The sequence below is a fragment of the Peromyscus californicus genome, unplaced genomic scaffold (genome assembly GCF_007827085.1).
Source record: "Peromyscus californicus insignis strain IS unplaced genomic scaffold, ASM782708v3 Scaffold_7__1_contigs__length_154581171, whole genome shotgun sequence".
Lineage (NCBI taxonomy): Eukaryota > Metazoa > Chordata > Mammalia > Rodentia > Cricetidae > Peromyscus > Peromyscus californicus.
The window spans coordinates 3,870,108-3,891,708 of record NW_026294595.1 but is presented as its reverse complement, the minus strand read 5'-3'; the positions used below and the strand labels follow the sequence as shown (position 1 = coordinate 3,891,708).

Here is a 21,601-nt window from a genome sequence, read left to right as displayed (position 1 = left end):
ATGTGAGCTCCAGGTTCAAGGAGAAAACATGCCCCCCAAATATGGTGGAGAATGATTGAGGAAGACAGCTGACCTTGATCTCTAGCCTCTACATGTATGAGAACACACATCTCCGTGCGCACACACACACACACACATACACACGCACGCACATACGCACATATATCTGCACACACACATATGTACACACATCTGCACACACATCTGTACACACATATATACACACATCTGCACGCACACACACAGTCTGCACACACACACACACACACAGAGCTCTTGTCATGATGCCTGTTGAATATGGAGCTTCTGTATGCAGAAGGAGGTTTTATTTGCAGGTGAGGACACTGAGGCTCCTTGTACAGTGCACTGCACACATCAGTGGCTAAGAGCAGTCAGGTTTGGGGAGCCCTGGCCTCCCACACCGCCCTGACCTCTCTCTCCTCCTCCCAGCCCACTGGGCCTATCCTGTTCCCAAGATCCGGGGAGCTCTGTGTTAGGGATTGTTTTTCTTAAGAAGTTCCTTCTGTGGTGCCACAGGATGACTCAGAGTCTGAGTCACAGCTGATGGCAGGGGAGGCCCGCCCTGGGAGGGAAAGGAGAGAAGAAAACAGGAAAGGGACCAGTTAGTTCAGCTGTCCTGCTGTTTGATCAACCAGACCCGACAGACCCCCTCTCCTGCTTAGCCTCAGTTTCCCCAACTGTGGTTTTGCCATGTGGTTCCCATTGGTAGCTGACCCTTAGAATTGAGTTCCAGGACCCCGCCCAGATCTACACATTCCAAGGCTGGGGCTGTGCCTGGGAGTTTGTGCTCTTTCTAAACTCTCCCAATGACTCTGCTTGCCCACCTCGGTGTGCATGATATGTTGACGGCCTCTCTCTGCTGTCAGTGGCTCTGGGCTACTACTCTCTTCAGCATCAGGTAGTTGACAATGGAAATCTCACTTCCTCAGCTAAACGAAGGACCTTTGTTTCCACAATGTTCCTGGAATATAATTCACATAACGAATTAAATTCACAGTATATATATATATATATATATATATATATATATATATATATATATATATATATATATAATCCTCCATTTCATGAACTGGGATTCTTAGTGAATTTGGGGGTTTGCAACCATTTCCACAACCATGCTTGAGAGACTTTTCTCTCCCTCTCTCCTCATCTCTCCCTCCCTCCTTCCTTTCCTTCCTTTCTTTTTTTTTGAGACAGGGTTTCTCTGTGTAGCTTTGTGCCTTTCCTGGAGCTCACTCTGTAGCCCAGGCTGGTCTCGAACTCGCAGAGATCCGCCTGCCTCTGCCTCCCGAGTGCTGGGGTTAATGGCATGCACTACCACAGCTAGCAAGAACATTTCATTACTCCAGAATGATCCTTGTGCTCCCTGCTTGCAGTCTCTCCTCCACTGCCCACAGCTAATCAGTGTCTGTTTCTAGCCCCACCACCCCCTTATCAGCATCCCCCACTTTCTGGCCCTGTGCAAATTGTTTTCCTGCTCTGAACCTCGGGTTTCTTCCCAGTATGAGAAGACATCACTGTATCCTCTTGCAGCCTGTTAGGATAAGTCCAGCGTGCAGTGTCTCCTGCACAGCAGACCAGGGCACATGGGCCCTGGTGCACAGCACACAGACTCAGGCAACATTTCAAAGCACTTACCCAGCATGTCAAGCGCTGAGATGCACAGCAGTGTGTTATCTACTTTAATCTACACAACCCTGCCAGAGAAACGTGACTGTCACAGCCAAAGAAGGCAAGGCACTGGCTGACAGGACGAGTTGCTTTGGCAAGGTCACGTGGTGACAGAGGCTGGGGATGGGTCCTTAACTATAACGTTGTATTGCCCCTGCTCTTTAGGCTGTGAATGCCCCTGGGGTGAGGACCACCGTTTATAGGTCCAAAGCAAGGATGTGGTGTGTGTGTGTGTGTGTGTGTGTACCGAGACCCGGTGTGTCAGTGAGTGAATCATGAAGGCAAGAGTGATGTAAATTAAGCTACAAAGTAGACCCTGGGCACAGGTCTAAGGAACACAAGGCCTGGTGTGTGACGCAGTCACGTGGTGTGTGTGTGTGACTGTGGGCGTGGACATGGTCCGAAGAGCTTGGTACTTCAGCTCTGGCAGTTATGGGTCCCTAGGCCCCGGTAGGCCCCATCATGGTAGGACCTGGGGCCCAGCAAGCAGGCAGGAGCCTTTTCCCTTCCTCACAAAGGCCTGCCTGTTCCCTTCTCCTGTTTCTGGATGCCAAAGAGAAGGCAAGTTACAGAGGAGTACTGGGGCTCCAAGTACACTCACTATTCCTTTAGCTCATATAGGGGTCAAGGCATGGGACCAAGTCCATGGTTCAGGAAGAGCCTGCCAGGCCCCCAGCTCCCCTCGCTCCAAGCCAGCCTCCCCCCCAAGCCTCCCCAGCACTGGCTGGGGCCAGTACCAGTGATTTTCCTCTCCCATCCTCCTCCGTACTGGCTTCCTAGCTGCATTGTTGGCTTGACAGAGACTGCCTCTAGGCCTCTGGGCCTCTGGGGAGAGAGCTGCCTGGCTGTTGGGGCCGAGAGTAGATTGCTAACAGCTGCTGTGGGCGGTGCAGCGGAGGAGGCTGTGGGTTGTAGGCAGCAGCTCTTGAGCCCTCTTGGTACCTGAAACTCACCATTTTATTGTTTCTTCTGAACAAGAGTGGCAGGCCCAATCTCACACATAGCTACTTCCCCAGGTTCCTGGGGGCAGGGAGCTGAGGTCACACACGGGCTAGGTTAGACGGCAGAGGGTGTTCTGGTGGGCAGTGAGCTACCACGCTTAAGGCACGTGGGCACCGGAGCTTAGAGCCCAAGAGTCCTGTCGGTCTGAAAGACCCTGGAGCAGTGGCTGCCACGGGCCTATTCAGTTCACAAAGATCTTGTGAATCTTTTCTCTGCTCCTCGCTAGCCCCTGGCCTTCATCTCTCCTTTGGAGTTTTTCCAGATTTTTTTTTTATTTAATTAACAGTAGATGTAGCAAATCTGTGACATAAGTCTGACCATTCTGTGTCCAAGGGCAGTGAAGTTCAGAGTGAGTTTCTCGTCACACTCAGCTTGTGAGTGTTGGAGTCCGTGTTCTTTTGAGTGGACAGAGCAAGCCAACTTCATAGAGGATAGAGATTCTCGAGGTAGACAGGAAGGCCTGGCTCTTCAGGTGAAGGCCAAGGCCCTTCCAGAGAGTCACCGACCCTGGACTAGCCACCACCCTGTCTCTGGCCTTGGTTGGAACCCTTCAGCTGTCCTTTGCTTTGACTTTGAAAACTAAGTGAGGTCAAAGGCAGGTATGGAGCAAGTGAGCGGCAGGTGTGTAAAGGCTGGCAGATGCCGAGGGGCCATCTTTGGATGTCACAGTTGCTAGACACCAGCTGAGTAGTGCACTGAGAGCCAGGTCGTCTTCTGTCCTACCAGACATCAGCAAGGTGGCCTCGCCACTCCATTTTACAGAAAGTGAAATCGGATCATTGTGGAAAGAGAGCACTTGCTCTGTCCTCCCCTGAGCTCTTCACACCCCTCCCTGAACATGGCCTGTCCTCCTGCTGCTTCCCCATGCCTGCCCCTTTGTCCTCTCTGGGACCTCTGCCTGCAGGCTGCCATGGGTCATTCAGGCCATCAGCTCTCATGCAGTGGCCAGAGCCCAACACAGACGAAACTGTGGTGGTGATTAGCTGTGGAGGGTGTGGGCACAGAAGGGCTTCATATGGAGGGAGCCCTTAGCAGGAGGATGCGGCACCATCCCGCCCCCATCACCATAGCTCATGAAGGTTGCCTGGGGAACCCAGCTGTTGGATCCTGGTGAAGAATGAACTTAGTCTCCAGGTCAGCTTGACCAGATGCAGTACTCACCCTTTTTTCTTTCTTATCTGTGTCCCAAGGCCTAAACCGTCCGGGCTGGACACTCCTGTAACATGAGTCCTCTTGACTGGATCCCCACAGGACAGCTCACTGTCTCTCAGAAAAAGACGAGCGGATGAGCAGATGTTCCCCGTTGTTTTTATTGTGGCAAAGTTGACATAACATGAAACTTAGCATCGAGAACATTTTAAACACATGGTTCCATGGTGTTAATACATCATATGTCTTGCACTGGTCACCACTGCCCATCCCCAGAACTTCCCATCATGCAGAACTTTTTAAACCCAAAGGGGTGAGGAGAAAGACCACTGCCCCAAATCATCATGGCCAAGTTAATTAAAGAAGCAAGCTTTTTTATTCATGTACATGAGCTACCTCTCTCTAAAAACGGGGTTCAAGAGATCAGCACTGGACATGAGGAAGACAAAGTGTTTATAGCCTAGAGTTAGGGAGTTTGCAAACGGGGTGGGGGCAGTGGTGTTGGGGGGGGAGGAAATCTGGAGGGCAAAATTCGGCAGGGTTACAGGAGCATAACAAGTTTGTTGTTGGTTGTTTTTTGGCTCTTTTGTGGGGGGCCCACCACTCAGCTCCCAAATAATTCACACACATGGAGTTTTATTCTTAGTTATGAATTCCCAGCCTTAGCTTGACTTGTTTCTTGCCAGCTTTTCTTAAATTATCCCGTCTACTTTTTGCCTCTAGACTTTTCCCATTCTCTTACTTCCATAAATCTTACTCGTACTCCTACTCCATGGCTGGCTGTGTGGCTGTGTGGCTGTGTGGCTGTGTGGCTGTGTGGCTGTGTGGCTGTGTGGCTGTGTGGCTGTGTGGCTGGGTGGCTGGGTGGCTGGGTGGCTGGGTGGCTGCTCCTTGGAGTCCTCCTCCTCCTTCTCTTGTTCCTTCTTCTTCCTCCCTTCTATTTTTCCTTCTATTTATTCTCTCTGCCTGCCAGCCCTGCCTATCCTTTCTCCTGCCTTGCTATTGACTGTTCAGTGCTTTATTAGACCATCAGGTGTTTTAGACAGACACAGTAACACAGCTTCACAGAGTTAAACAGATGAAACATAGACAAAAGCAACACACCTTAAAATCATGTTCTACAACACAAGTTAGTCATAACATCTGAAACAAAGACATGATTGCAAGGTGGTCCTAACAAGGTAGCCATAACAGCAGGTAGTCTTAACAACCTTTTGAAACAAAGGTAGGTTTGCAAGATGGTTACAACTTTTGAAACAAAAACATGGTTGCCATTCCTGGAACAGGCAGTACAGAACAATTTGTAGTTATAAGGTTACAGGTGGGGCATAGCCCAATCCTTGAGAAACAGATTTAATCATAAACAGGAATGGACCTAGTTTATCTTTACTGTAAGATGGCTTTAACGCCCAAGATGGAGGCAGGCTGGTTCATCAAACTGAAGCTCTGTCCTCTTTGGACAATAGCCTACGTTTCCCTTCCACTTACAACTATCACTTTACTGTATGTTCCTACACATCTGATGCTCCTCAGAACTTCAGGGAAGTAGACTCACAGTATTTGCTGTTTTGTGACTGGCATGGTGTCCTTGAGGTTCATCTATAGCAGAGTGTGATCTTTTTAAACTGTTCCTCCGTTTGAATGTGTTTGTTGATTGTGTACTCATTTATTAATGAACAGCTGGCTTGCTTCCCTGTTGTAACTGTTGTGGGCAGTACTGCTATGAACATGGACATGCAGATGTCTCTTAGACAGCTCGCTTTTATAAACCAGTATATATTTAAACATTTATTTTATTATGAAAAACACTGTCTGCCTGTCTGCCTGCCTGCCCCCCCCCCTCTCTCTCTCTCTCACACACACACACACACACACACACACACACACACACATTTTGTTTGTTTTGAAATCCGGTCTTGCTAGCTAGCCCTGGGTGAGCTTATTATGCAACTTATTATGCAAACCGGGCTGACCTCAAAGTTGCTTCTCTCTTCAGAGCACTGGCGTTACAGGTACACACCATCACACTCGGCAGGGAAAGGCCTTTTGGCCTCTAATTTACACACAAGAAGATTAGAGAGACAGAAACTCAGCCAAGCAGCTGACCCAGCAAAAATCGCAGCTTTCTCTTTACAGGTCTCACCTGCATCAGGCTATGCTGAGCCTTGGTGTATTTCACCTGGTTACAGTTCTTAATGGTTTACTCTTTTTCATTTTTAAGGGGTGTGTGTGTGTGTGTGTGTGTGTGTGTGTGTGTGTGTGTTTTATGTAAGTGCAGGTAACTGTGCAGGCCAGAAGAGGGCGTCAGATCCTCTAGGGCAGGAGTTACAGGTGGTTGTGAGTCATCTGATATGGGTGCTGGAAACCAAACTGAGGTCCTCTGCAAGGGCAGCTGTTCCCTTATTAAATTCTTGCACCCTTCATGGGAAGAAGATATTGCAATTCCTACCTACAGATAGGGAAACTGAGGCTCTGGCGCCAAGGTGACTTGCTCAGAGCTGTCAGCTAGTTGAGGGGTAGACCTTATTCCCCCACTTTGCTGGTCACTTGGCCACGTCTTTCCTCTGAAGAGCTGCCTGCAGCAGCGTTTCTGCCCCTTCCTGCTCTGGCGGGGGCATCGCAGACCCTGCCTTCTGTCTGCACCCCACCCAATCTCCTGCTGACCCTTGCCCCAGTCACCAAGCCTGTGCTTAGGCCCCTTCATCCTGCCATTAACCTATGTTTGTGTCTGGGCTCCTCAGGGGTTGCTACACAGTTCTAGGGTGGGGGGCAGGATGAGGGGCTAGGGCTCAGTTCTCAGCAATCCCAAGTTTCCCAGGGCTAGAGTGTCTGCCTCAGGGGAGGAAAGACTGATGCTACTCATGCATGGCCAAATCTTGTTGCTTCCAGGGCACAGAGCCAGGAGGTGGTAGGGCCAGGCCTCCTCAGAATGTCCTCACAACACTAGGTGGGGCTGGCTCTGGGAGCTGGGAGAGGGTCAGTGGCTTCAGTCCCTGAGATAGATTCAACCAAGACCCACTGGCCATATTCCCAATAGCTGTCCACACCCAGAATAGACTTGGCCAGGGCAGAAGCCCAGTTGGCCATGTCAGGGAACCCTGCTCCATGAGACCCAGGCCTTGACTCTGGCCTGGTTGCCCACAGACCTGAGTTCTAAGTCTAGGCTGTGGACACTGGCTCATTGGCCTGGAGACATCACTTTTTTCTGCTTGGTGTTATCTACAAAGAGATGGAAGGCCAGTGGCCATTACTACTGGCAGTCCTTCGGCTTACTCCCATAGTTCTACAGGTGGGTGTTACTGTCCCTATTTACAAATGAGTGCCTGGAGGCCCAGAAAGGAAAATAACCCACTCTAGACTGCACAGCCCAACCTGAGCCCAAGTCCCATTTGAATCTGTAGTCTCACCCCTGCTGCTCCAGGCTGCTGCCATTCGGTAGGTGTGAATGCGCTGGGCTCAGGCCTCTGAGAGAAGAAGCGGGCCATCCAGGGACCCTTTGGGAGATGCTGTGTGTCAGGCCTTGGAGTCCTCTGCTGTTCCAGGAGACTGCCACTTTAAACTCCGTTCCATTTTAAAAATGAGGAAACTGAGGCCTTGACTGCAGGTGTCTTCAAGTCTGTGGGGGCCAGCCGGAACGTGTGTGGGTCCTGTCTGGTCTCACTGGGTTTCATAACTGCCTTCTCTGTTTACTGATCATTGTCCCTCCTGGCAAAATCCTAGGCCAGAAGGGTGGGTGCTCCCAGGGGGACCAGAGCACTGCAATGGGCCAAAAGCAAACAGGCTCTGGGAGGGAAAGAGGGAGCTCTTCCAGTGCTGGCCAGCTGCCTGGGGGATGAAGAGCGGCAGTGTTTGGCGTGAGGGAACAGAACAGGGAGGTGTCTTCCCAGCCCGCCAAGGCCTTTTGTACACTGTGGCCAAGGGCGAGGGTGAGACATCTCATCTGGTAGTCACCCTAGGCAGCCCACAGAGATCTAGAGATTGACTTTAAGTTAGTCATAGGGAGAAGAACGGGTCAAGAGATGGTTATGGGGGCCTAGATCCAACCACAGGGAGGGAGGGGTCCACAGAGGGACATGAGCTATGATGCCACTCGGTCCTGTGGCACATACTGAGAGGATGCCTGATGTGTAGGAGGACTGGGCAGAACTCACAAACAGCCAAGATGGGCAATCAAGGCAGTCCCTAAGGCACAGTAAAGAGCAGGGTTACATTCAAGTCAGAGCAACCATCCCAGACCTGAGTAAATGGAGGTACTGCGGTCTTTCTCCACACGGTGGCCATGGTCTGGGGTCTTTTTAGACATATGGTTTTCCTGGGTGACGACATCAGGCATCTGGAGGGCTCGAGGGCTTTTCTGGAACCTTCTCTTGCCCCAGCCTAGGAGATGTGGTAGTGCCAGCTACTCTAGAGACTTCTGTCTGCCTGCCTGGCGTGGGCTTGGACTGGTTTAGCAACAGCAACCCATTTCTTGCACAGGGTTGATGCTCCCTGCTGAGGTGGGGCTAGGGCTCCTGCTTCCTCTCCCAGACAGAACTGGAGCCCAGGAGCCCCAGATGAGGGTTTGAACCTCAGCAATGCCTCCTTCCACATGAGCGGCCTGAGTCTCGGTTTCTCTGTCATCGGTGCGTCTTCCTTTCCTTGGCACTTGTACCCACTTGCTCCCCTGAATTCCTACAGCAGGGAACAGAGTAAGGCAGGGTTACCCCATCCGAGTCTCCCGCCCTGTGCTCCTTAGTGAGGGGTTTCAGGCTTTGAGGTCCTGTATGGCAGTGGCCAGGGCTTGACTACTCACTGGATCCCGAAGTGAGCTGACATGCTATTACTGATTTCAGAGCCTCCTTCTTACATCAGGGGTCCTAGGTGGTCTGATTCAGAAGGACCTGTCAAAGTGACCTGGTCCGGTGTCCCCATTTTGCAGATGGGAACTTTGAAGCTCAGAAGCAAGATGAAGTTCTGGGAAGGATGGTGCAGCCAGGATCTGGGGATGCTGGGGCCAGAAATGGACCTTAGAGGAGACCAGTCATCCAGGTGGTCTATGGCAGAGCCTCCCGAACACTGGTGCATCCCCTTCACCTTCACTTCAACCCCCTTGTTCCCTTGAACTCACGCCTCTTCCGGGCAGGGCATAGATTAGAGAGTTGCCCCTTCCAGTCTCCATTCGCTGATGCCCTTGAGTGAGGGTTTCTAGGCTCCAGGGTCCCAGAGGGCAGAGGCTGGGCCTTGGTCACTGTGGCCCAAACTCCATAGCCACATAGCCAGCAAAGCTACACCACCTTTGTGATCATTAACCTGGGGCCAGGGACTCTGGGCTGGTGGTCACTGACCCCAGGGGTCGAGGCCAAGCTATAATGGGCCCTCTGTTAATCACCAACTGGACAAACTGGGGCCACGCTGCTCCTGCTGCTCCCGAGGGGCCAGCCCAGCTGCTGGCTCAGGTTCCTTGTCATTTCCCAAGTCGGCTAAGGAGCAAGTATCCCTTTAGCATATTCTTAGAGCATTCTTTGTAGACTATAGTTCTTAAACAAACAAACAAAGCCAATAACCATGTCGGATACATTCTCGTCACATTTTAGATCTTGTGCTTCAAACTGTTTTGTAGCGAGTGTCTCAGGATGTAATTTGCTGGCACACACAGTTAACTCACTGAAGTATACAGTTCTGTGGTTTTTCAATGGTGTGAACTGGTTGCATGATCATCATTATAGTGTAGTATTAAAATTTTTTCCATCATCCTGAAAGGTTCCTTGTGCCAGTTACAGTGAGTGATCCAAGCACTTCCTCCAGCCTCAGGCAGCCATGGCAATGTCCAGAGTGAAATCTCTCTCTTCATCCCTTCCAAGCAGACAGCTTTAACACTTCGGCATTTACTGACTTTGCAAGGGTTTGTGCATCAGCTCCACCCTTACAGAAAGGAAGAGGGAGCCACTCTATACCATCATTGTGCAAGTTGCTTCTTGCACCTGGAGGTCTCTCTATGCCCGCCGAGTGCCTACTATGTGCCACCAGTCACAGTTGGCTCTAACTGACACCCTCCCCCCAGCTACATTGTGGTCCTTTGTGTGACAGCTCCATCACTTACTTCCCCAGCACATTTTGGGTCCTTTCCAATTCTCTTCAAACAATGCTTCAATGAATATCCTTGTCCATTGCAAGCAATTTTGTAGGGAATGCTGTATTATGTGCTTTGAATATGCACAATCAAATTGTTATCTAGAGAGGTTAAAATGCTTATGCCATCAGGAATGTTCATTTGAGCAGTGTGGGCTTTAATCAGCTCTGAGTTGAGTCTAAGTCAGCCCACTATGGGCTCCACAGGCCTGAGGGTCGGCTTCCTACACCACGGAGCCCAGAGCACTAAGGCTTCTACAGACACCTGATAAATCCTGCGTTTTTAGGATTACACAAAGGCCCCCGGGCACCCTCCTTCCTCGACAGCTTGCCCTCTAAGTCACCTTGTTATTCACTGTGCATGAGCTGTGTTTGTCTGCCCTTTGCCCATTCCTTCCCTGGGATGCTGTTCTCAGTCCTGACGGTCCCCTCTGTCCTGTTAGGCTTCACCTATGTCCACTTAAGTGGGAAGAAATTGGGGTGGGAGAGGGCAAAATTCAACCCTATCCAATAAGAAATCATGTAGTACAGGCTCCAAAGGGAGCTGGGGTGAGTGAGCGTTGCCACCTCCAGACCAGGCTATCTGAGCAGGCCTGATCTAACCCTCTGCAACCTCTGTGCCCAGTAGGAGACCGAGACACAGTATGTAGGAGTCCAACCTAGATCCCTAACTTCCCAGTGATGAGCTGAGGAGTGGGGGAGACTCAAATCCTGGCTCCCCAGGAGAGGATAGAGAGCCTGAAATAGAAAAACTACTACAGAAGGAGATGGAGGTGTCATCAGCCTAGAGGAGTAGATAAAAGTGTCACCCCCGGCAGAGGCAAGTGTGTCTGGTCAACAGGCAACAACTTTGTACAACGAAGTGACTAAGGTTTGCCAAAAACCTTTTAAAAAACAAAAATGTTATTGAAAGAACAAAAGAAATGCCATTTTGAGAAAAGTAGAACCAGAGATTAAGAGTTCTGCTCTCCTGATGGGGAACCGGAGCTCTTCCGTGTAGCCCAGATGTCCAGACCCAGAACTACCTGAGACAGGGGTTGACAATACTGTATTAGTTGTCCTCTTCATGGGATTGTGCCAGTCCTGAACTCTTCTGCACCGTTTCCCCCTCTGTGAAATGGGCTCTCTTTAGAGTGTCCACTCTGAAAAGGATGCTCCAATGACCCTTTGAGTAGAAAGCGCCACAAACGGTTAGTTCGTGCTAGGTGGTTCTTTTGTTTTGTTTTGTTTTGTTTGTTTAGTTTTTGTTGAACCTGCTAATAGCACCGATAAGAGGGGGCTTGCACGGGTCACAGAAAAACCGCTCTCCCCAAGTTAGCTCCTGCTCTATGTCAGACCAAATGCCGATCTTTCCCTTGGAAACTAGGGTCCAAGGGGCGACCGCACCCATTCGGGTGGGTGTGGGAACCCAGATGTCTCGGAGATCCAGGACAGATCCCCGCCTCCCCCGCGGGCCACAAGGCCCTCCCTGCGGGGCGGTCCCCAGCTAGGGCGGGATGGGGCGGCCGGCTACTTAAAGGTTGGGGCGACCGCGGGGCCACGGCCGCAGCCTGGGTCCTCACCGTCGCCATGGCTCCGAACCTCTCGCTGCTCTGCGCGCTGGTCCTGGCGCTGTGCGCACCGTCGCCGTCCCGTGCGGCCACAGGGTTGCGGGGCGCGGCCGGAGTGAGGGCGCCCCAAAGTCGGGCGTCTGAGGCGCGGGTGAGTGCCCGGGCTCCGCGGGGCTCCCCGAGTAATTGTCTATTGTAAGTTCTTGCAGATACAGCGCTAGGAAAAGGGGAGTTATTCAGGTGTAGAATGGAAAAACTGTTTTGTTGCTTTGTAAGTATGTCTTGCTGCTTCGGGGCTCCTGGGGGCGAGGGTGGGGGCCCTGGGTCAAGGCTGTTTCCCTCCCTGCAGGCTAACCTCACCTTAGCCGGATCTCTCCCCCACTACTGATTCGGTTCCCATCTCCTTTACCATGTGTAATTTCTTGTGTCTGCCCTACTTCCATCCGTGCTGTCAGAGTCCTCCTTATTTGATGCCTGCCCCCCCCCGCACCCCGTTTCCCTACGAATACCTATGGACATGACTGTTATTCTCTCCTCTCGACCTTGACTGTGGTCTCCCGTCCCCCGCCCCTCCCACCTGCCGTCTCCTTTCGTGCTCTCCTCCACTTGTCTGAGTTTCTCTAACTTTTGAGTCTGTTCTAACTTCTCCGGCCTGATTTTTGTTCCTACCAGACCTCCTTCTGGCCAAGGTGACCTGCTGACTTCCATTCTTAGGCGCCAACCTAACCTTCTGTCCCATCGCCACCCCACCCCCACCCCCCACCCCCCAGCATGCCTGGCAGCCTTTCCCACCCTCGACCTTCTCCTCCTAACAGGTTCCTGCAGACTTCAGGCTCCATCCCTCCCCCTTTTCCGAGACGTGGAAATGGGGTGGGTTCTGGGGTGGGGCAGGTGGGAGGAGGCAGACAGCGCAGGAGGCCACTTGGGCCCACTAAGCCAATCCTTTCTCGGGGTATGATGGAAGATGGAGGGGCCCGAAGTGATCTTCCCTGTTTCAAAGAGCAAACACAAAAAGGCCATGTGACCCAGGCTCACGCCCCTTTCCATCATCTGGTCCTCAGTTTACCTGTTTGCGGAGTAGGGGTGAATGATGAGTTCCAAGCCAAGAAGGTGCTGGAAGGAAGCGAGCAGAGTCTCTGGGGACCGGGAGAGTTGCCACCACCACCCGGGATCCCAGGGACACCCTCTATGTTGTTCCCTAACCGAGGGTCCTGCCTCTCTGTGCCTTAGCTGGCCCATTGGCAGCAAAGGGAGTAGGGCTCTCTGCCTCCTCCATAACAATAAACAAGTGAGGAGCAGAGTGGGAGGCAGACTGGCCTAGCCTGAGCTGAGGATGAGTACGCTCAACTCCCAGAAAGGGGCTGCTTCTCCTCCACCACAGGAGAGCAGGAGGCTCAAGTGAGTCAGTCCTGGCGCTGGAACCTGCCCTCCCTCTGCCTGGGGTCTCTCCCTGCTGAGACCCACACCCCCGCTCAGGCTCTGCCCTGTCTCTCTGCAGCCCAGCACCATGGTGGTGGAGCACCCCGAGTTCCTCAAGGCAGGGAAGGAGCCTGGCCTGCAGATCTGGCGTGTGGAGAAGTTTGACCTGGTACCTGTGCCCCGCAACCTCTATGGAGACTTCTTCACGGGTGACGCGTATCTCATCCTGAAGACAGTGCAGTTGAGGAATGGGAATCTGCAGTATGACCTCCACTATTGGCTGGGTGAGTAAGTGTTCCTGCTCACCCCACCCCCCTACAAAGCGTGGATATACCTGGACACTTTGAACCCGGTGATCCGTATGTCAGGCCTTGGTTAGTGGTTCCATGCCACTACACTCTAGAGCCAGCCTGGCCATGTTCAGGTCCCAGCTCTGCCCCTTGACCTGTGATCTGCCTTTCAGTAACTTCCCAGTGTTTTTTATAGAGTGAACGTGCTGACAGCTATGCTACCTCACAAGATGTAAAACAAGTGATGCTAGGTGACTGGGGACCCTGGGTCCCCTGCACTTCCTTAGCTCAGCTCCAATCACTCCTTCATTTACTCTTCACAGTTAGGAGCATAGAGTCTCTAACATTGGCTCTGGTCTGTTTTAGGGTTACCCCATTATACAGATGGAGTAACTGAGGCTCTTGGAAAGCAGGGAGGGACTCGCTCAGTTTCTATAGCCAGGCCAGAGCAGAGCTGTTGGCTCTGGATGCCTCCTCCCCAAAGGCTTCCAGATGCTGGTCCCATGCTGCCCTGATGTTCCCTGATGTCCCCAGGTAATGAGTGCAGCCAGGATGAGAGCGGGGCGGCCGCCATCTTTACTGTGCAGCTGGATGACTATCTGAACGGCCGGGCTGTGCAGCACCGTGAGGTCCAGGGCTTTGAGTCCTCCACCTTCCTCGGCTACTTCAAGTCCGGACTGAAGTACAAGGTGGGTTGGCATTTACTTTATTTGGCTGGCCAGTGCTCACGGTCTCCCAGCTTTGTGGAGTGATGGACAGACAGGCCACATGTCAGGCTCTGGCTTCTCAGCCGTGGGTTTGAACCCTGGTCTGTCGTCTCAGTGTGGTGGCCTTGGACAAGCCAAACTCCCTCCTTGAGCTTCTGATTCTTTGTCTTACAATGAAAAGAAGGTTCTCTACATCTTTGGAGTGTCTTCTTCCCACATCAGAGGGAGCCCATGGTGGCCTTCTCACAGCCCCGAGGGGCTGTACCAAGTCCCAGTCATGCACCCTGCTAGGGCTTTGCTGACAGGCTCCTTTCATTCACACACATCTTTCCCCTTGAACTTGGACTTTTATACGTCTGTACCATAGTTTGTCCCTAAGCTTCCGGCCAGACAGGATCAAAGCCAAGCTGGGAACCCTGGCAACTGTACCCCAATATGCTGTGCAGCCTCCAGCACCCCCTGACACCAGAGCCTGCCTGTGTCTCTGGGTGTCAGAGAGCCAGTTGTACCTGTCCTACAGTTTCAGGGAGAGGATGTGGGGCAGAGGTGGCTGGGAAATGTCCCAAAGCTTGGCTCCTTGAAGAGTTCAAGAGAAGCTCAGTTCTCTTTGTTTAGGGTAGAGAGGAGATTACAAGTTTATGAACGAGATGAATCTAGAGCTCTCATTTTATGGGGGCCGGAGCAACTGAAGTACGGAGAGGTTGAGCAATTGGACCAGGCTCACACAGTTAGTTCGGTGGAGTTAGACCGGAACCCAGATGGCCTGTCAATCTCCCAGTTTCCACTAAACCAACCTGTCTCCTGTGGCCGGGTTCCAGGGAGGACATACCCTACCTGTGCCTCTGCCGCTCTCTGGCCCTCAGAGCCCCCTTTGTCAATGCAGAAGTACCTCCCTCATTCCCAGGTGAGGGACAGGGACTGAGTGATGGAGGAGGACCTGTGACACTTAGATACCAAGAGACAGTGTGTCCTGGACCAGCAGCCCGGGATGGGTGGGGCTGGGCTGGCTTTCCTGGCATGTACCCAGCCGCATTTGGGGAGTTACTGTGGCTGAGCTCCTGCCGCTGCCCAGCTAAGCAGCTCTGCCCTCCTCCTGCCGTCCTCCGGGTCCTTGAAATCCTGAGGAAGAAGAAGTGGGGGGCCAAGTCTTGCCGCAGACAGACCAGCATAGTCTCTCCATTGGTCATTCACTCAGTGGACAGTTTCAGGCTCCTAGATCAAGCTGGGTGTGGTGGCACACGCTCTGATCCCAGACTTTAGGGGGCAGAAGGTCAAGAGTTTAAGGTCACATTCTGCTAGCTGGTACATCCACAGGCCAGCTGAGCTTCAGGAGGCCTTTTCTAAACACTTGACTGGGGAGTACGGGAAGGAAGGAAAGAGGGAAGGCAGGTGTGGTACTGGGAACCTGTGTGATCCGGTTTTGTCCTCGAGGCTCCAAAGGGTCACATAACAGGTGGTGGAGGCCCAGCCTGGGTCGTTGCCCCCCCCCCCCCCTCCGATTCTGTCAGACTCTACACTGAGCATTGGGTGTCCAGGGGGTGGGGGTGGGGCAGGGCAGGAGACTAGAGAGGACTGTCAGTCTTCAGAGAGTCGACCCACTGAATCCTGGAAGGAAGAGGGGGAGTCGGAGGACTCACGGGGTCAGCTCTCACAGGCATCACGGTCGTCCATCTGCCTCAGTTACCTGTTGCCTTGGGGAAAGCTGAGCAGATAGAAATGTGACAGTTGTCTTGAACACAAGGACAGATTACCAGGCCAGATAACATTGCAGAGCAGGCTATGGGCGGCCCAGGTTTGGAGACGGAGGTACAGCATATATTGAGCAGGCTATGGGCGGCCCAGGTTTGGAGACGGAGGTACACTATATATTGAGCAGGCTATGGGTGGCCCAGGTTTGGAGACAGAGGTACACTATATATTGAGGATTTCCTACAGAATCCCATTTCATTCTCACCATTGCTTAACTGGGGTGGCAGTGGTGTTCCCGTTTCATAGATGAGAAAGCTGAGGTTCTGTGGAATCTCTATGAGCTAGGAGAATGTGCTCACATCATTTGCATGCCCTTCACTCAGTTTCTTTGGTACTGTGAGGTCCGTCGCCAGTACTGGCCGCACTGTGTGAAGGAGGAACGTGAAGTACTGGGTGCTAAGCACCCTGCCCAAGTCTCGCAGCTGGGCAGTGATGTGGATGAGACGCAGACTCAAGTGTGAAGGCTCTAGCACAGCGGAGAGCTAGTCCAGAGTGATGTTCCAAGAGCCCCCGACCTTAGCTCTGTGGGGCTCGTCCACTGCTTATCTAACTAGCCTCTCCTTTATCAAAGGGGTTTTCTGGGGTGTTCTTGACCGTGCTCTGAGGAACACTTGAGAAGCAGGTCCCAGTCAGGGCTCAGATTTGGGGCTTCAGTCACGAAAGGACCTGGTCCCTGGAGGACATGGGAGGCCGGTGTTTACCACCTCCTGCAGACCTTCAGGTTGCCCGCCCCCGCACTTGGCAGGCCCAGACTGAGGTCCTTGGCCTCCCCACCTCATCCATTATAGATGCCGAGGAGCCAGGCCTGTTACACAAGACTTGTTTCTATGAAAGCCTCCCGGGAGCCACCTCTGTCCTGGAACAGAGAAGGGGCAGCGAGGGGACACGGAGCCGACAGGAAGAGTTGTCTTATTGTTCTGTCACCCCGGTCATTCGTTCCTGTCACTGTCCTGGGTGAGGGTGGGTGGGCTCTGATCCTTTGTCACTCACCCTTCCGGCTCTCCCTTTCATCTTCACCCACCACCCTGGGGATCCCCCAAGGGCTGGGTTATTTTAAGTCCTTTGCTCGAAGAGAATCTAGGCTTATCAGTCTTGGGAGTCCTGGACCATGAGACAGCTGGAGACCAGACAGCTGCTGGGGCCTTGTCTTAGGAAAGGACTCTGGGTAGAGGATGGGTGAGTCCAGCCCCAGCAAGGTTTTTAGTTGTTTATGTTTGTTTTTAATGGGAATTTTAGTGCCCCCCCGGATCCCCAGTAGCTGAATAAGGCAAGCTGAACACAGACTAGCCAACACTAAGGAGAACTCTCAGAGGGATTGGTCCTGAGACCCCATCCCAGAAGGCACAAACCAATGGTGGTTGGTTACCTTGGCTCTTTCCACAAACCTGTCTGTCAGCTTTGTGTCTTTAATTCAGAGAATGGCTCTTTAAACAATTCACCCTGTGCCTGTGGGATTTTGTTAGAAGAATTTGATGCTGATCTCTTCCCACCCAAAGATTAGACTAGACAGCAATAATCAATCCTTAAAAAAAGTAACAGAAAAATTCTAAAAATTCCCATCCTTTCCTTTGTACATCTAATGGTGTCTTGCTGTATTTAGTGTGTGTGTGTGTGTGTGTGTGTGTGTGTGTGTGTGTATAATCAGGCATTCTTTCACTTTATAAACTTTGTAAAGAAAGAGAAGCTGGGCTTCACAGCACAGGACTGTAATCCCAGCTACTTGAGGGGCTGAGGCAGGAGAATTGCAAGTTCAATACCAACCTTGGTAATATATCAAGGCTGTCTCAAAGTAAGAAGTTAAAAAAAAGGCCAAGGAAGCCGGGCACTCGGGAGGCAGAGGCAGGCAGATCTCTGTGAGTTCGAGGCCAACCTGGTCTACAAAGCGAGTTCCAGGAAAGGCGCAAAAACTACATAGAGAAACCCTGTCTCGAAAAACCAAAAAAAAAAAAAAAAAAAAAGGCCAAGGATGCAGCTGAGTGTTTGCCTAACCCGTGCAGATCCCAGATCCCATTCCCAGTGTCGGGGGGGGGGGGGGGGGGGAGGGAGGGAGAGATAGAAAGGGAAAGGGAGAGAACTGATAAGGAGAATCCTCATGGCTGAGATTAATGACACAAAGCTTCAAAGAGTTTTTGGGTTTTTGTTTTTTGTTTAGAGACAGGGTTTCTCTGTGGAGCCTTGGCTATGCTGGAACTCTCTAGACCAGGCTGGCCTCAAACTCACAGAGATCCACCTGCCTCTGCCTGCTGAGTGCTGGGATTAAAGGCATGCCTACTACCGCCCAGCCAAAGAGTTATTTTTAAAAAGCAGAACAAAAGGCATGCTTGAACAAGTAAAACTATTTTCGAGTGTATAAAGCAAGCAGAGAGTCTCTCCTATCCCCACACTCCTTTGTGTCTGAGGAACCAGTACCGCAGGTCCTCTTGGCACCCGCTTATTAGAAAAGCTTCTCGGACCCCCTCATTCTTGCTATCCACCTGAGCAAGGCCCACAGACTCTCAGGAGCCCCAGGGCTGACTGCAGTGAGGCTGGTTCTAAAAGGCAGAAGAACATGGGCTTGGAGTCCATCTGTGCAGCCACCTGGTGGGGGAGCCTGGTCACGTGTCTAGGCCTCAGGACTGCTATTCCTTGCCCAGGAATTGATGCAATAACTGTCCTCCTTAGAGGCTGTGAGTCCTGCATGGACAGCGGGTTCCCAGCCTTACTGTCTGTCAGTCACGGTGCCCTGGGGTCCTGTGGGTCACTGTGGAGTGAGCACAGGGCGATAGGGAATGCTGCCCAGGTTTCCCCCCCTACCTGGTCCCTGGTGACTCTTAGGACCATCCTGCCTCAACCCTTGCTCTCCTCCAGCCCCTACTCACTTTCTTGGATCTCAGGCATCATGGCCACCTGGGCCCTTGCCAGAACTTAGGTTTGTTCTTTCTATGATAGAAAAAGTTCCTGACTTGCTATTGACTTGCTGACTTCCTGAGTCACGGGGGGAACTATGGATGTAGCCCTGCTCCACACTGAGGTCATTCATACCTGGTGGCACCCACAGCTCTGCCAGAAGTGCTCCTGACAGGGTGAGGGCAAGTCAGTCCAAACTGAGTGCTTTGCCTTAGGCCTGGGCAAAGCTGAATAGGCCTTACGCCCACACCAAGAAGGGACACCAGAGGGCGCTCTAGCCCCAGCAACGGGAACTTGCTTGTGTTAGATGAGTGACCCCTTGGGGATGTTTGGGGGGAAGAACATGGCTTTGTAGATTTAGACGTGCTGAGTTTTGATCAAGGTTCCGCCATCCATCCCACTGTGCGAGGTTAGGCAAGTCTCTGCATGTGTGGGCTCTGCGCTCCTCACCTGTGAGATACATATGAAATGTGTAGCAATGGTGGGTGTGCTCACGTGACAAACTCGTCCGTAGCTCTTACCGTTACTGTGCATAGCAGGAGCCTGGTTTGAAATGACTGCCCCTCCCCACTTGCCTCCATCAAGTCTGTATGGCGAGGGCCGGGCAGCACCCAAGGGAGGTGGGCAGATAGGGTCCTGGCTGGGTGGTCTGAGGACCCACAGGAGCCCTGAGCTCCCGCCCTGTGGTGTGTGGAACAGGGAGAAGTCCTTTAGCAGGCGGTAAGCCCTGACTGTGCCACAGGCTTGCTGGTCATGCCCAGGGAAGCGCTTCACTTCTCTGGGCTTCGGTTTAGGCGAAATGAATGTAAGGTCGAGGACTGTGAGTACCTGGAGCTGGAGAAATCCCAGCTTCCTTTGGCTTCCTACTGAACCAAGGGTGTGCGGCAACTGGGGCAGGGAAGCCCATGAGCCGGTCCCTTCAGCAGCTGGTGGTGGCTGAGGGGTGGAGGAGAAGCCTGAGGCTGAGAGAGGGAAGAAGATCATCCAAAGTCATCTGGCACTGTGGTGGAGGGAGGGCTGTGCCTTCCCACTGCCTGCCTCTGAAGGCCCAAGTGGACTCCACACCACAGGAGGAAGGAGATGGATGATGTGGGCTGGGGAAGTCCAGGAGGACCGTCAGCCTTGGAGGATGGAAGGACTGGGATGAGTGGGTTAGCACTTAGAAACACATGGTTTTCAGAACGGGTGCTGGAACAGGGTGAGCTGGGGCAAAGTGGTGAGCTGGGGAGGGGCTCTGAAACAGAAGGCAAGCAGGTGTGTTCGCTGTGGGAGCCTTCACTGTGTTCCTGTGCTCTGTGCAACAGCAGGGTGAGTGAGTAAGGAGCATTCCCTACACTTTGATCGTGGATCCCTTTCCTTGAAGAATATCTTGAGTAGGTGTCTTGGGGAATGCTGGCTTTGAGAGAGGAATGTTTGCAGTCCTTTGGTTCGGGGAAGTGGCTCCAAGGGATCTTTTGGGTGGAGAGTAAGAATCAGTGGGTGTCATGTGTAGGGAATCTATTACTTCTTAGCTGTGTGGTCTTGGGTAAATGTTATTTATTTTCTGAACCTCAGCAAAGAATGTCTCGGTGGGGCTGGAGAGATGGCTCAGAGGTTAAGAGCACTTGCTGCTCTTCCAGAGGTCCTGAGTTCAATTCCCAGCAACCACATGTTGGCTCACAAACATCTGTAATAAGATCTGGTGCCCTCTTCTGGTGTGCAGGCAGAACACTGTATACATCATAAATAATAAATCTTTAAAAAAAAAAAAAAAAAAAAGAATGTCTCGGTATCAGACACAGTAACAGTGGAAGTCCTGGCTTAGCTGAGCATCCACTGGCCAGAATTTCCCTCCCCTCAGTCCTATGCCCCACCCCCCATATCTACTTCACTGGACCTTCTGCCCTGGACTAACACTGTCCCCTTGACCTGACAGAAAGGAGGCGTGGCATCTGGATTCAAGCATGTGGTACCCAATGAGGTGGTGGTACAGAGGCTCCTACAGGTCAAAGGACGCCGTGCAGTCCGTGCCACCGAGGTGCCTGTGTCCTGGGACAGCTTCAACAATGGTGACTGCTTCATTCTGGACCTGGGAAACGTGAGTCTTGCCTGCCCTTCTCCAGGGTTGCTGTGGTGAACTTGGCTAGGTCTGACTCTGGGGAGGGGAAACACTCGTGAACAGGTGCATGAACACTCGGGGCAGGCCACAGGGACCAGAAAGTCTGTGTTGGGCACACAAACCCAGTACAGATGAGTCTGGTACTCCTAGATTCCCACATGCGGATCCAAGAATGTCATGCATGTATGCATGGATCTTTGGTCCTCATCATTTGCACAATGTTTTTGATACACAGACTCTCTGATATCTCTTGACCTTTTAAAACATAGACACTCATTTCTAAGCACATGGCAGTTGTGGGCGAAACCTGTAGGCTCTTGTCCACTGTGGACACTCGCACTGCAGCAAGTGCCCAGACTTGGACCCACAGTGTATGACATGCGCATCATTGGTTGCATATGTATTTGGTATGTGACGATGTGTGTGATGCACATATCCCCAGGCCCACCTACACCTACTTGCATGGGTGATGCTTCCTACATACTTGCCTCATAGCTCCACATGAGCACAAACCTGCAAATGGTCATAGCCAGACATTGCACCCCAAAACTTGTGTGCATATGTACCTGTGGTATAAAGTTGTATCTTGACTTAGCATAGGCTTTTAAAAAAATGTCTTAAAATTATTTTATGTGTAATGGTGTTTTGTCTACATATATCTCTGTGTACTGCATGTGTGCCTGGTGTCTACAGAGGCCAGAAGAGGGAGTTGGATCCTCTCGGACTGGAGTTGTAGATGGCTGTGAGCTGCCATGTGGGTGCTGGGGGTTGAACCCAGGTCCTCTGAAAGAACAGCCAGTGCTCTGAACTGCTGAGCCATATCTTTAGCCTGGGTGTAGTTTTTTGTTGAAGTAAAATGGCTTGGCATGTTCTAATTCGAACTGCTGTTCTGTGGATTTCACCCAGTGAATGTACCTGTCAAACTCCTATCTAATTGAAGATCAAGAA

General features: G+C 52.0%; 1 protein-coding gene and 1 long non-coding RNA gene across 5 annotated transcripts in view; one reads left to right on the top strand and one right to left on the bottom strand.

Annotated features, from left to right (window-relative positions):
• Gsn (gelsolin) overlaps positions 1-21,601 on the top strand; it is a 56,572-nt gene that overhangs the window by 17,647 nt on the left and 17,324 nt on the right. For 2 of the 4 annotated variants that reach the window (XM_052722528.1, XM_052722527.1), the window contains 3 exons: positions 13,003-13,207; positions 13,748-13,902; positions 20,471-20,632. In XM_052722528.1, the coding sequence (XP_052578488.1) occupies positions 13,012-13,207; positions 13,748-13,902; positions 20,471-20,632 (513 nt within the window). In that variant the 5' untranslated portion in view covers positions 13,003-13,011. Of the gene's footprint in view, positions 1-8,821; positions 11,656-11,704; positions 11,776-13,002; positions 13,208-13,747; positions 13,903-20,470; positions 20,633-21,601 lie in introns of those variants that run through there. The other 2 variants (XM_052722526.1, XM_052722525.1) reach the window with 2 other exon arrangements.
• On the bottom strand, positions 292-8,758 carry LOC128100401 (uncharacterized). Its single transcript, XR_008214783.1, has 2 exons — positions 3,859-8,758; positions 292-982 (listed from the first exon to the last, which is right to left on the bottom strand). It is a non-coding gene; the product is annotated as an uncharacterized LOC128100401 (long non-coding RNA).